Source organism: Anopheles funestus, chromosome 2RL, assembly GCF_943734845.2.
Source record: "Anopheles funestus chromosome 2RL, idAnoFuneDA-416_04, whole genome shotgun sequence".
NCBI classification, from domain to species: domain Eukaryota; kingdom Metazoa; phylum Arthropoda; class Insecta; order Diptera; family Culicidae; genus Anopheles; species Anopheles funestus.
The window spans coordinates 66,702,524-66,717,122 of NC_064598.1; the positions used below are offsets into that span (position 1 = coordinate 66,702,524).

A 14,599-nucleotide genomic window follows, 5' to 3' on the forward strand; every position below is an offset into this window, starting at 1 on the left:
AAGTGCCCAATTTTTCACTCGATTTCTATGACAACAGGGAGCAAAACATCGCGCCCCAAACATCCAACGATGACAAGAGGGGTTTGTTATTGTTGTGTGTCGTTTATTCTCTGGTAGTTTTGGAATTTGGCTTTGTACTCTTCAACCACATCTGCTAGCGAGTCGGCTAGGCGATCGTACCGGATTTTGTTTTAGCATGAACTGCTAAAAATGCACAACCAAGTACAGTTGCATATAACGATCGTATCATTTACAATCACCCAAGTTGGACGGTATTACCAGAAAAGGGTCTGAAACAACGAAAGCTCGAAAAGAAACACAACCCACAGTCATAACATGACGAATGTCCGCGTGAATTGGAGCGAGCTGTTCCCCAGCAGGAAGAGTGTTTTCATCTTCTTTACTTACATGTCCCTGTTCGTCAGCCAGGGTGAGATCATGTTCGAGCAAACAGCGGTTTATCACCGATCGTAAAATTGATATCTTCCCTTCATTCCATCTGTAGGCATTCTGGTGACTGCTTCGCAGCGTTCCGATAACTCGTACAGCTACAATACTGTGCTAGTTGTGTTGCTTACAGAAACACTAAAACTTGTGATATCGGCAGGACTTTACTGTAGAGAGTAAGCATACACAGCAATGATGAAATGACCAACCCCTGATAACTCTTTGGGGTGCTGCCTTTTTTTTTCATTTTTCTTACTTTCTGCAGAAATAGCTTTCAATCGCTTATCGCGCGTGTGATTGAAGGAAGCAATGTGTTGCTATTGTACTTTGTGCCCGCTTTTCTCTACTGCCTGTACAACAACTTAGCGTTTGTGAATCTTTCCACATTCGATCCAACCACGTACTATTTGCTACTGCAGCTGCGCGTAGTTATAACGGGAATACTATTCCAAGTAATGCAACTTAACCACTTTTTTATCACTGATTCATGTTAACCCATTTCCCTTTCCATGTTTTAGATTATCTTCAAAAAGTACCTAAGCCGGAAGCAATGGTTCTCTTTACTGCTTCTCACCGTCGGCTGCATGTTAAAGCAGTGGAACTTTTCTGGTTTCTCCGGCACGACCCAGTCTCTGACCGCGGGCAACGTTCCAAATGGTGAAACAACCGTACAAGCGAACGCTGCTGAACCACTGAAGGACACCGAGGTGGATGGTACATTCCGGGGCAAAAACATTTCCGGATTCGATCTAAGTTATAGTGCCTTGCTTATTCTTGTTCAAACTGTTTGCTCCTGTCTGGCAGGCGTTTATAATGAATATCTGTTGAAAAAGAAAGGTTCCGACATCAACATCTACGTGCAGAACGTGTTCATGTATTTGGACTCGATTGTGTGCAACATGCTGATCCTCTTGCTGCAGGGCGAACTAGTCGGTGCATTCACTAGCGAGAATTTGCGCGAAATTGCACGCTTCGAAGTGATCATAATCATGCTTAATAATGCTGCGATTGGTATCATTACCAGCTTCTTTCTGAAGTACATGAACTCGATACTAAAAACGTTTGCCAGTGCGCTGGAGCTGATATTTACGGCAGTCCTGTGTTACTTGCTATTTTCAATTCCTGTCTATCTGAACACGATGCTGGCAATCGTCGTTGTTTCTTACTCTATCTATCTGTATTCACTAAATCCGGTAGTTAACTTAGCTAATACACCAGCTGCATCGAAGGCGGCTTTGAATGTTTCACACAGAAATAACGATGATCGGAAGTCACTCCTCCCGATCGGTGGTGGAAAAACACGTTCACGGGCAAACGTTAGTGATTCCGAGGACGATGATCTTGCACATCAGCTGCAAGAGGTATGATAAAAGGGACAGGTTAGCGCACTTGTATGCTGTACTTTACAACGTGTATTATACTAATGACTTTGAGCAACGTACACCGTAGGATTGTATCATGGCAAACACTAGCAATGCAATCTATAAGATGCAGAATATATTTATTTCCTTCTTAGACCATACAGATTAGGTTTTACTTTACACTGGATGGATAACATCATTTCACATTACGATGCAAAGCATGCTAGGCGAGAATATTTTTTTCAGTGTAATGGGTTCACGATATGGCTACTGTATGGCCAGTCCTGTTGCGAATTGGAAAATAAAACATAATATACATCACGATCATTTATGTTCTACGTACTTAATGATAGATTGTTCAAAATCTGGAAGAAATAACAAGGATTTTTATTAACAATTCTCTAGACACAATCTTATCAACCAACGCATCCCATACATAATGCTTCCACTCGCAACAATATCCTAACTACGATATCACAATACATGAATTTATCACGAATCAAGCAAAGAGTTCACAATTTTATTGACCTCAACATAAACGAAAATTTGACACGTAATTTAAATATTCAATTTATCTAGTTTCAATCTTCGCCTGCTTCTTCCTCCTCATCCATTTCTCCTTCCTCGTCAGCTGTAGCTTCTTGATATTGTTGATACTCGGAGACAAGGTCATTCATATTGCTTTCGGCTTCTGTGAATTCCATCTCGTCCATTCCTTCGCCAGTGTACCAATGTAAGAATGCCTTGCGTCTAAACATTGCTGTAAACTGTTCGGCAATGCGCTTGAAAATCTCCTGTATTGCTGTAGAGTTTCCAATGAACGTGGAGGACATCTTAAGCCCCCGGGGCGGAATATCACACACCGCTGTCTTCACGTTATTTGGTATCCATTCCACAAAATAGCTACTGTTCTTCGTTTGCGTATTCATCATTTGTTCATCGACCTCTTTCATCGACATACGCCCGCGGAAGATGGCAGCTACAGTTAAATAGCGGCCGTGACGCGGATCGCATGCGGCCATCATATTTTTGGCATCAAACATTTGCTGTGTCAATTCGGGCACCGTTAAGGCACGGTATTGCTGTGCGCCTCGAGAAGTGAGCGGCGCAAATCCGGTCATAAAGAAATGTAATCGCGGAAACGGAACCATATTTACCGCCAATTTACGAAGATCTGCGTTCAGTTGGCCGGGAAAGCGAAGACACGTCGTGACTCCAGACATGGCCGCTGACACCAGATGGTTTAGATCGCTGTATGTTGGAGTGGTCAACTTCAACGTACGGAAACATATATCATACAGTGCTTCATTATCGATGCAGTATGTTTCGTCCGTATTTTCGATCAATTGATGCACGCTCAGCGTGGCATTGTATGGCTCGACTACGGTATCGGATACTTTTGGAGATGGAACTATGGAGAAAGTATTCATTATGCGATCCGGAAACTCTTCTCGAATTTTTGAAATAAGCAGTGTTCCCATTCCTGATCCGGTTCCACCACCAAGAGAATGCGTGAGCTGGAAACCCTGCAGACAATCGCATGCTTCGGCTTCTTTACGTACAATATCCAAGACAGAATCTACCAATTCTGCACCTTCCGTGTAATGGCCTTTGGCCCAATTGTTCCCTGCACCGGATTGACCGAACGAAAAGTTATCCGGACGGAACAACTGGCCAAAGGGCCCAGAACGGACGGAGTCCATGGTTCCTGGCTCGAGATCTACCAATATAGCTCGTGGTACATATTTACCACCGGATGCCTCATTGTAGTAAACGTTAATTCTTTCCAATTGTAGATCGCCACATTCGCCTTGGAATACTCCGGTAGCATCGATGCCATGTTCATTCGAAATTACTTCCCAAAACTTGGCACCGATCTGATTGCCACATTGGCCAGCTTGTAGATGGACTATTTCACGCATTTTGAAAACTGCAAAATTTGTATGATTGGTAAATCTTCGCCAAGAACGGCTGTTAAAATAAGAATAAATACTTACGATGGACTATCACAAGGAAATATGAGGGCAACGAATTCAAATCGGAACCTGTCCACGGATATACCTTGAATATACTAATTACAGCTTCTATTAATATGGCGACTAACGTCTCTGAAGGCTCTGTACGAAGTGACGAAATTGAACCAGATTGCAACCAATAGTTCAATTGAAACTAACTCACACAATGGTTACTGTGATGAGCTGATGGTTTGCAAACCTTCATTTTGAGGAATCTTGTTGAGGAAAAAGAACATAAACGTAAAAATATGAACCGTAGTAAGCTATTTAGGAATCATATACGTATCCTGAGCCGTATATTTATTTTACATTTTTAACAAACAAATAAGAACGAAAAAAATGATATTTTTACTTCCGTACAAGCAGTGCATATATATCTTCACATTGCAGTATCAAGTATCAAGAAGTATGAATGCAGAAAGATTAAGTAGGTAGTTATTTCTTGAGTGATTTCAGGAATTTTTGCAAAACAAGGCGGAGATCTGAATGTTTCTTCTCATTGATAGTCGAATAATTTTCATGTTGACGAATGAAACGAATGCTGAAATGATACATTATCCGATAAATTATAAAGTCATACGAACGGGCGTAGCTTTTCAAGAAAATACTTACAGTTCATTGCGATATTCTGAAGGCAATTGATGCCCCAGTATCAAGTATCAAGAAGTATGAACGCAGAAAGATTAAGTAGGTAATTATTTCTTGAGTGATTTCAGGAATTTTTGCAAAAGAAGGCGGAGATCTGAATGTTTCTCCCCATTGATAGTCGAATAATTTTCATGTTGACGAATGAAACGAATGCTGAAATGATACATTATCCGATAGATTATAAAGTCATACGAACGGGCGTAGCTTGTCTAGAAAATACTTACAGTTCATTGCGATGTTCTGAAGGCAATTGAATGGCCCATGGATTCAGTATGTCCAACAGTTTAGACAGTTTAAATTTGGTTCGTTCAATACCACTTCCATCATCAGTTTCCGTCAAAATTAAATCGACAATACGTTTAATGATATTGAATGAGAAATATGTTTCATTCTCCTGGGGTAAGCGTTTTGCTTCAAACGAATGAAGACCGGACAAAAATTTCTGTAAAGTATACAAAACGTTTCATATTAGTCAAATTTACATCCTAGAATGCATCCTACCAATGCTTAATAATTCTAAAACAAACCTTCACTTTGGTGCTAAAGTTTTGTTTTTTGCAATAGTCACCAATTACTTGCATAACGATAGAATAAAATTCTGTACTATTTTTCTCAAACAGTATGTTCAACAACTGTTCCAGTTCTTCGGCGAACAGTTTGTTTTCTTCGTAATATTTCAAAATGTGACTTGTATCCGTCTGTTGAGGTAATGCGAGATGCAACCTATATACATCACTGTACGTGGCGAGCATTAACTTCCTAGCCAGCACGTAATTGGTGTCCTCGTCTGCAACAAAATTTATAGAAAAATAACATTTTTAGTTAGGAAAGGCCAGGTCCTGTCGGGTGGCGCCGTTTATAACATATACCACCGGGCCCGCCCCGTAATGTATATTTTAACAGCCAAATTAATTTTATTATTTATTTCATAACAAAAGCTTTATTAGGGCGGCTAGGTTGTATGTCTAGAAATGCTATACCTGCGACAAAGATTTCGCAAACAACAAAGGATCATAGCTTTGATTCCCTATGATCAGCTTTGACAACTATATAAAGTATATTCAACATGTGGAACATCTAAAAATAGATAGAATCCCAAAAACCATACAAAAACCAAACTAACACTTACCTGAACCAGTCTTCCCGAGGAATACGTGACGTTCTATGTAAATAGCAAGCTTCTGCAACACCTCTGAGTCAATGCTATACGTCATCCGCTTTAACGGGGCCGGTAGTAAACTGGTGTACGTTTCCTGTGTCAATATTAGCATATTGCAAAGAGCATTCGCAACGTGCATTCCAGCAGCGAACGAACAATCCTTACAATTCAATTGTGCGATCAACTCGGCCATGAATTCTTGCACTCGTTTACCAAACTGTTCCAGTTTTATCCCAGGACGTCGCTTATCCGGTTTCTCCAGGCAACATTTTGCAGCGGCATACAGTGCATTCTTGTAGAGCCGATAAAAGATGCCTTCCGATTCATGGGATAGATTCATCCTCTGCAAAAGTCGCAGATCGTTTCCCAAGTATTCCGCCAAAGTAAAAACGTGCTCCGACGTATTATTAATCTCGATGAGCACGCATAACCGTGTGATGGCAGCAGTGTACGCTTTCATCAATGTCATATCTATACCCTGTGAACAGCAAAATGAAATTCAATCAGATCTGGATCTTCTCTGTCAACCATCCTTTCGCAAATTCTTTCTCTGCTTACTTACCACATTGTAGCTCCTCAAACGGCTACGCGTGTGAAAGAAGATCGTGTAGTACTTTTCGGATAGTTGATTCCAAATGTCTTCCGTGATATGGGCAATACTGTCGAAGTTATATATGGTTGTAAGCGTATGGAAAAGTACCGTGTACGAAGTTGCATTCAACGCTACATGTGAGAGATTGTTGAACAAAATTTCCATGTAGTATGCTTCGCAATCTACACCAGCCATACTGTACAGTTCGTTGTTCTCGGGATTCAAACAGTTTAGTAGCAAGTTGTAAAGATGAGGTGAGCTAACCGTTTTGTTCAAACACTTAGGATAACCCTTCACGAAGCTATCCATTCGTTTATGTATCAAGCTCCAAGTAACTGAACCGATTACTTCAAGGAAAGGCGAAATTTTTGAACTTATGTCGTCCATTAGCAAGTGATGGCAGTAGTAAATCACATGTGCTGTACAGCTGGTGATAAAAGCATCATTTGGTTGTGTTATGGCATTCGATAACATTTCAAACAATCCATCAAACTTGCGGAAAAACCCTTTTATCCATAACTTTTTAACAACTGCATTTAATGCTACTAGCGGAAAAGCATAACGCTCAAACACATCCAATATTGCGCTGAGGGCACTTGTCTCTACTTCAGCCGATGGTTTGACTGACGCGTAATAGATTCCGTGCAGATCGATTGCCATGTTCAGCACACTTTCGTTCGTGCCAAACATTTTTAAGACAATTTTTTCTGCAGTATCCTTGCTTAACGGTATGTTACCTAAAGTGCTTTAATAGAAAGATGAAATTGTGTTAGGCAGCTTGAAAATAGACATATAAAAACTCAATGTAAAACTAGTCTTACCCCAGGGCACCTAAAAATAGTTGCAGAACCAGCTGTTCAGTGGTTTTGAATGTTTCCATTATACCGGTTAGTTGGGTTTCATTCTTTAGTATGAACAACGCAACTGGTTCCTTGGTTTTAGAAAAAGCATAATCCATCATTAGGATTTTCAAACATTTTAACGCTGTATAGACGACCTTCCTATTCTTCCAGAGCATACCAGCACTGATCAGGTCCAGCTGATCATATTCTATTAATATGAGTTCCGGGAACGCTATAATGGTTTGGAAAATCTGCTCCATTACAATGCTGGCTACTTTCAAATATTGCAATCCACGCTTAATGTCCGGTATCAGCATTTGGCAAATTTGGTCAATGTAGTTTTGTTTCTTTTGCAGCGAACTTTTACGCCGGTGATCTCCCAAGCAGCTCACCCGTTCGATATCGTTCATCAAATGGCATCGTGCCATGCAAAGATGTGGAAGAAAGTGAACAGCAATCAATGCTCCGATCATCACACATTCGTCACAATTGCTATTGGCAAGTGCTATGGCAAACATGACGCTCTTATTGAACCAGTCGTTCTCTTCCAGTAGTTCCTTCCATGCGTCTGCTATTACATATTCCCAGAATCGATTGAAGTTCGCCAAAAAGTGGCTATCCTCCATAATGTCTAGTCTCTCGAATGGCTAATTGGAACATGAGGTACAACTTTCAATTGCTTCCCGTTACAAGTTGTTGGTTGGTGGATGAACTTACCGATTTAAACATGTTCTCTTCGAGTAAACGATTGGCATCTTGGCTTAGAAGCAACAAATCTGTATCCTGTATCGTGTACTTAAAACCGGTCATATCGACAAAAAGCTGTAGGATGCAAGTAGCGCCTTTATCTTTCTGTTGTTGTAATTGCCGCCACCATGAATAGTACACTCCCTAGAGCACAATAAAAATGGGCAAATGAAATACCAAACATTAACACAATCAGAGAAACTAATTACTTTCACAGCGCGTTCATTGCGAACGAATAGATTGTATAACTTGTCTTCCATTTTCACTACTTTCAACAGCGGTTAAGTTTACTGGGAAAATTGTGCACTGACGCCAGTACCGCTTTCACGTGCATATCATGAGAAACTAACCCAAATGGCAGTTTGTGGCCCAAAATTTGACGTTTGCATCGTAATCGCTTGAATTGACAGCGGTAAAATAGATACAGAACAAAACGCAGACAGAACAGAAGCAGAAGAAGCGGAGCGCTGCTATTTACAATTGCTCATCGTAAGAAAATTTCCCGTTGTTTGCCTACCGTATCGTTGATTCTATCGATATTATTCCCGTTACAGATAGCGGAAAAGGAAAATGTCTGACGAAATGATGATTTGCCCGTATGACAAAAGTCATATTATCGTACGCCACCGCATGCCGTATCATCTGGTGAAATGCAAGAAGCACCACGACAAAGCGCAAATGATGGAGTCCTGCCCGTTCAATGCGATGCACGTAGTACTCAAAACAGATATGAAAGAGCACATCGGGAAATGTCCAGACTACATTACGGATTATTGATATTTTAAGGGCGATTTCCTGCAAGCACCTGCGATGGAACAAATGGCGTAGTATATAAGCAACATATGTAGGAGCATTTGTGCATCATTGGTTATTAACCGGACGATAATAATAATGTTATGAAGATGATATATTCGAAAGGATAAATGTATGTAACAATGCATGTTTTACAATACCGGGAATAATAAAAAAAATCATGTTTGGCTCAATATAGAGATTTTGCGTGCTGCTGTCATCCCGCACATCAAGTGTTCTTCGAATGTCAAAACAAAGGAGGATGTGATGTCTTCTATCCGTCATCTTTTCGTTTCTTATTCGTCCGCTTCGGTTGGTTCTTCGGTGCTTCGGTGATCATCATCATGGGTGGTCCTCATGAATGCCAGTACGAGCGTTGATCGTGTACAAAAAAAGCATTGACAAAAGCAACGCCGCTTACCAAGTATGCGGGATCGTAAAGAGTCTGTACCTGTGGTCAGTGTAATTTCGTTGTTTCATAAATACCGTGTTTTGTGATGAAATTGAACGTGACACAACATAGCCAGGGTTAAAAAAAAGATTACCTTCATATTACGATGTATTAACAGGAATGAAGTACATCTCACAAACTTAGCTCTCTGTTCGTCATTCAAGAAACCCCTGAGCACTGGCTTAGCACTTGACTGATTCAATCCCGGGTTTTTTGGTAGTTCATTCCATAGCTTTGGAAGGTGTTTGCATTTAGTGGACAGGGAGGTGGAACTGCTATCGAATGGATAAAACTACCCACTAAAAGCACAACACCTGAATGGTGATCAATTGAAACTATAATCAACCCATTAGTATGCAAAACATATGAATACTTGTGTTTGATAATACTGCCCGATGAGTTGCCTCGGTTGGCACCGTGCTCTTGTGAAGAAAGTTCCATGTTAAATGTGCAGTTTATATATGCATCCGACTCCCGCAGAGTCAAGCGTGCTTGCAATCGCCTCACTGGAAAGTGTCCTGTTTGTGAAGATTTTGCAGCATTTGACAACATTTGATCGGCAAAATAATTTGGTATGGGTGCGATTGTTTACCATTTCTAAAGCATTTCTTACGATCTCAGTTTTATGATTCTTTGTAGCATACGCCAAGATGATCGAAACGATCAAAATGATCGTGTGCCTGGTAGTGATCACCTTCATTGCCGCTGGTCAATGTAAAGATATTAATCCAACCACGAATCTTATAACGCCCGAATCATCTCGCCCGATGCTGGAATCGATCAACGGTACGCGTAACTATCGTGTGCACGGAAAAAAGGGCAAGGACGAAAAGACCTGGTATGATGGGCGTGAAATGCGCTACATTTATTGTGTACGACCTGCCAAATGTGAACCGATACGATACAAATCGTGCCTCGGTTCAACCCTCCCGTACTCATCGATCAGTCTCGATCTAACCGATTCGTACAGCCAGGAAGAAACGCACAACAAACTGTTTCAGTACAATGCGCTAATCAATGTACCGAAATGCTGGGCGGTAATACAGCCATTTTTGTGCGCTGTGTTTACGCCCAAGTGCGAGAAGATCAATGGGCAGGAAATGGTGTACCTGCCGTCTCTGGAGATGTGTAAAATAACGCTCGAACCCTGCCGCATACTTTACAACACCAGCTTTTTTCCCGAATTTCTTAAATGCAACGAAACACTTTACCCTCCGAAGTGCAACAACGATGTGCGAGAGGAAATGAAATTTAATGCTACTGGCCAGTGTCAGAAACCATTGGTAGCGGCTGATTTGCCTGCGAATTATTATAAAGGTACAGGGTGAACCAAATACGGAGAGGTGGGAAAATCGGTTCGATAACGTTTTTTATTTCTTTCCTTTTTACAGAAATCGACGGATGTGGTGTACAGTGCAAGGATCCACTGTACACAGACGATGAACATCGGCAGATACACAAGCTAGTCGCGTGGGGTGCTAGCGTATGTCTTACATTCAATCTGTTCACGCTCGCCACATTTGCTATCGACTGGCAGAATGCGAACAAGTACCCGGCGATGGTAATATTTTACATCAATTTCTGCTTCGCTCTATCTTGTCTAGGGTATGTTACGCCTTTATTGGAAAATTATGTCAAACATTCAACTTATCTGTATGTCTCGTTTCTACCATTTATAGATGGTTAGCCCAGTTTACTCCAGGCGGTCGAGAAGACATCGTTTGTCGTAAGGACGGTACGTTGCGCACGTCCGAGCCGAGCGCTGGAGAAAATCTGTCCTGCATTGTGGTGTTCATACTGGTGTACTATTTCCTCATCGCAGCCATGGTGTGGTTCGTCATTTTCACCTACGTGTGGCACATGAGCTTTAAAGCGATCGGCAAAATACAGGACCGGATCGATAAGAAGGGTTCGTACTTCCATCTGATCGCCTGGTCTTTGCCGCTCGTGCTGACGATCACCATTATGGCATTGAGCGAAATCGATGGCAACAGTACGGTGGGCATTTGCTTCGTCGGTTATCTTAATCATCCGATCCGGGGCGGATTTCTTTTGGCTCCCGTGCTCTGTGTGCTGCTTGTCGGTGGATACTTTCTCGGCCGTGGACTGTTGACACTGATACGTTTACGTATATCGAGCAAGGAAATCATTTCGGCACGTGCTAGCAAAAAGATCCATCAAACTATCGTACGAATGGGCATCTGTACGACGTTTACGTTCATATTTATCGTTGCCACCGTTGTCTGCCACGTGCACGAGTTCCGGCACAGTGCTGCGTGGGCAACGGCATTGCGCCACTTTATCGTATGTCAAATAACGTCCATTTTCAACGAGGATGTTACAAACAGCTGCCGTATCGAACATCGGCCCAGTGTGGCCATTCTTCAGGTGCATCTGATCTGTTTGTTCGCGTCCGGTATAGTAATGTCGTCGTGGGTGTGGACCAACTCGACACTCGAATCGTGGGGTCGGTATTTTCGGAGGCGCTTCGGAACGGACATCGACGAACCGGTGAAGCTGCAGAAGCATAAGGTTATAGCGCAGGCGTTCGCCAAACGGAAAGAGTTTCAAAATCAGGGCCGATTATCAATCTCATTCCACAACTCGCACACCGATCCGGTGGGTTTAAAGTTTGACATAAATTCCGCCATCGGTAGCCACGATTTCAGCTCGACCTGGGCAAACAATTTGCCCCGCTTTGTGAATCGTCGCTGTGCGCTTACTGGAGCCGCCACTAGCTCGAGTCACGATCCGCGCAAAAACTCGGTAGACTCAGAGATCAGCTTTAGCGTGCGGCACGTATCGGTTGAATCTCGCCGGAACTCGATCGACTCCCAGGTGTCGGTGAAAATTGCAGAAGTAAAAACGAAAGTGGCCAGCCGTAGTAGCCGTGGTACGGTTGTGGTTGGTGCCGCAGGTGGAAAACACGCCCATAAATCGCGTCAAAGTCGGAGAAGACACGATTTTGCTGCTACTGGACGACGGTACAGCCGGAAGGAAAGCAGCACTTCCGTCGAGTCGCAGATTGTCACGGCAGCAATTCAAAAATCTGCCGGAAGCGGAACAGGGCGGCATTCAAGCGCGACGGGTACGTTCGGAGCCGGTAACATGCAGCGCCGTACTGGAATCGGTGCCATGGATGCGCATCAGATCAATGATTTGATCTCGAATGGCAAGCTGTTACTTCCGTTTCTGCAAGGCCAAGGACTGACCACATCGGAGGATGATAACGTATCGGTGGGTTCGTTCAAGCTGCAAGATTCCAAATTCGACATTATTATGAAGCAGTTTGAAGGATCAAGCCGCATTGGAGATGGTGGTGGATGTGGTGACGTCCCTACTAACCCCCGAACCACCACAGGGGGTTGTCACATTGAGGAGTACTGCAGCAGTGATGACGACGACCACGACGACGATGATGAAGTGGAGGCAGAATCGTTGCTTAACGGAAGAAGTGTCCCATTACGTCAGATCACTTCGGGACGGGATAATATCCACTCGCGGGTGACGGATGGTATTTCGAAAGATGTATCCGTTGGAACACGCCACGGCAAGGATGGAGGAGGAGGATCGCGTGTAAGTAAGAGCAGCACGACCAAGAGTGTACGTAGTCGAAAGACAGGAACCGGATCTCGTCAGGGTACGCTGAGCAGAAAAACGCAGCATCATCATCGTAGAAAAAAAGAGAAAGTGAGGGAGCGTGAGCGTGAAAAGGATATGGAAATGTTAGAGCGCGCGCCATCCCCAACTGGCGGAACGTTTGCCGGTGGTGAGACGATGTACGATTTCAACGATTCCTCCTTTACGTCGTACTGCTCCGAACTGTCGCCATTGCAGGTGAACAGTTCGTATTCGGGCGTATCGGTAGCTAAGACCAATTCACGCAATTCGAAGCGTAGCTGCGATGTTGGCATACAGACGAATGCGCATGAAATTGCCACACAGACCATGTCCTCGTTTGAGTTTAGCGAAAAAGCACTGAAGAACGAGGAGAATGCGGACATATACACCGAAAACCATCAGATGCTGCCAACGCTACCGATGGTGATGCAGGCTCCTTCAAAGCTCATCCAAACCACCGGCACGGGTGGCATGATTGGGCGCAAACAACGCGATGCAAACGAATCTGCTGGCATGAGCGATGCGGAAAAACTGAAGATGCTTTTACTGCCATCGAAGTAATTTTTGTCAATCCACCCTGAAATGATATTTTCACAAGCAATATGATGATATACTAGCACAAACCGGTAACGACTTACAGAGAAGAGATGTAGGCACGCTTTTTTTATAGGCGTAACGATCTACTAGGCCTGCCATTTCTGGTTCACTAGACTTAGTTTTAGCACGTAACCGGACAGTCAAGTCCATACTGTGTATGTAAATTTTCGCGGATTTTCGCGGAAAAGAATAGAACGAAGGAAGATTTGATTGTTGAGCGCAGCTAGGATAATTACGATGAGTGCCTTTTAATGCTTAAGCATGCCGTTGATTTCATATCAGCTATACCTCGAACGCTGTGTCACTGTGCATTTAAAGCCATAAGATTTGATACTCATGTGTAGTAGAATCTCAAAAAATCACATGTGCAAAATGATGTTACATTGTTTTATGTGTTTTATAACTGTGCTACAAAACGAAAACAATCGAATCAAGCAGATGGAATCATACACTAATAGGCCAAGACTGAACAATACATCCAGCACACGAGCAATTGTACAAGAAACATACAGTTAATGTACAAAAACCGATTGTGAGTAAAGCGTGCTTCCAAATGTGCAAAATGATGCAAACATATTGAAAGACTAAAAAAGAACAACGCAAACAACGACCTACAATTTAACGATTATACACAATGAATCTCGGAAGCAGTTTTTTTTTTGTTCCGTACCGTTACGCTGTTACAAGTGTATTTGACGATCTTGTATAAACATTTCCGTTTCGATGTGCTTTTCTTACGAGTACAGTACAAGTGTAGATTATACCTATGTGTGTTTATTCCTTCAATTTTGTGGAGGATCATCTTGCGTTTCCCCACGATCATATGCCAAACAATATAACGCCATGTGTAAAGCGGAAATGGTTTTTTTTTTGTTTTAGCGTTGGTGTCTGCTCGGCCAAACGTTCATCGCTTTATGGAAAACGTTTAGCAGACATCAAAAATAGTATGAAAATAAAATGATTAATTAAATCGGTTGCAATTACCAACTTACCTAAAGAAAGAAGGAACAGTCTGTAAGTATATTTTCGGTCACAAAACAAATCACAAACCCATTTTTTCATACTATCGTTTTATTTTCATTTATATAATAAGCAAATCGAATGAATCGTGTAAAGTGACACACCGTACCTTCCACCGCTAAACTCGTTTCTGCCGTTCGAGCATATCGTGTTTCGAGCTTTTTTGTGTAGATTAAAAATTGAACATTTGTCATTTCATATTCTAACCCTTTTCTATCTACGACCGTGGATGCAATGGACTGTTCTATACCTATCGTGCACGCACGCACACGCAACCTTCTAAATTGGTACTACACAAGAATATGAA

General features: G+C 42.4%; 4 protein-coding genes across 5 annotated transcripts; 2 read left to right on the forward strand and 2 right to left on the reverse strand.

The window, feature by feature from the left end:
• Window positions 1-73: 73 nt before the first annotated feature.
• Window positions 74-2,135, forward strand: LOC125763228 (UDP-galactose transporter senju). Its single transcript, XM_049426097.1, has 4 exons — window positions 74-430; window positions 506-623; window positions 713-899; window positions 966-2,135. The coding sequence occupies exons 1-4, from the start codon at window positions 337-339 to the stop codon at window positions 1,812-1,814; spliced, it is 1,248 nt and encodes a 415-aa protein (XP_049282054.1). The 5' UTR covers window positions 74-336; the 3' UTR covers window positions 1,815-2,135.
• A 161-nt stretch (window positions 2,136-2,296) lies between these two features.
• LOC125763234 (tubulin beta chain-like) lies at window positions 2,297-3,935 on the reverse strand. The gene is made up of 2 exons (XM_049426103.1): window positions 3,806-3,935; window positions 2,297-3,738 (listed from the first exon to the last, which is right to left on the reverse strand). The coding sequence occupies exon 2, from the start codon at window positions 3,728-3,730 to the stop codon at window positions 2,390-2,392; it is 1,341 nt and encodes a 446-aa protein (XP_049282060.1). The 5' UTR covers window positions 3,731-3,738; window positions 3,806-3,935; the 3' UTR covers window positions 2,297-2,389.
• A 117-nt stretch (window positions 3,936-4,052) lies between these two features.
• On the reverse strand, window positions 4,053-8,194 carry LOC125763223 (uncharacterized). Of its 2 annotated transcripts, XR_007418326.1 has the most exons (9): window positions 8,021-8,193; window positions 7,782-7,955; window positions 7,044-7,711; window positions 6,193-6,967; window positions 5,601-6,108; window positions 4,999-5,258; window positions 4,696-4,913; window positions 4,436-4,624; window positions 4,240-4,364 (listed from the first exon to the last, which is right to left on the reverse strand). XR_007418326.1 is itself a non-coding variant. In XM_049426086.1 (8 exons), the coding sequence occupies exons 1-8, from the start codon at window positions 8,069-8,071 to the stop codon at window positions 4,259-4,261; spliced, it is 2,760 nt and encodes a 919-aa protein (XP_049282043.1). In that variant the 5' UTR covers window positions 8,072-8,194; the 3' UTR covers window positions 4,053-4,258. The 2 variants fall into 2 exon arrangements, 1 of the variants encoding a protein (XP_049282043.1); XM_049426086.1 differs by lacking the exon at window positions 4,436-4,624 and having other exon boundaries at window positions 4,053-4,364; window positions 8,021-8,194.
• A 765-nt stretch (window positions 8,195-8,959) lies between these two features.
• Window positions 8,960-14,242, forward strand: LOC125763222 (protein smoothened). The gene is made up of 5 exons (XM_049426085.1): window positions 8,960-9,059; window positions 9,275-9,626; window positions 9,694-10,371; window positions 10,446-10,659; window positions 10,734-14,242. Exons 3-5 carry the CDS (start codon window positions 9,705-9,707, stop codon window positions 13,234-13,236), a joined length of 3,384 nt encoding a protein of 1,127 aa, XP_049282042.1. The 5' UTR covers window positions 8,960-9,059; window positions 9,275-9,626; window positions 9,694-9,704; the 3' UTR covers window positions 13,237-14,242.
• The last annotated feature ends 357 nt before the right edge of the window (window positions 14,243-14,599 follow it).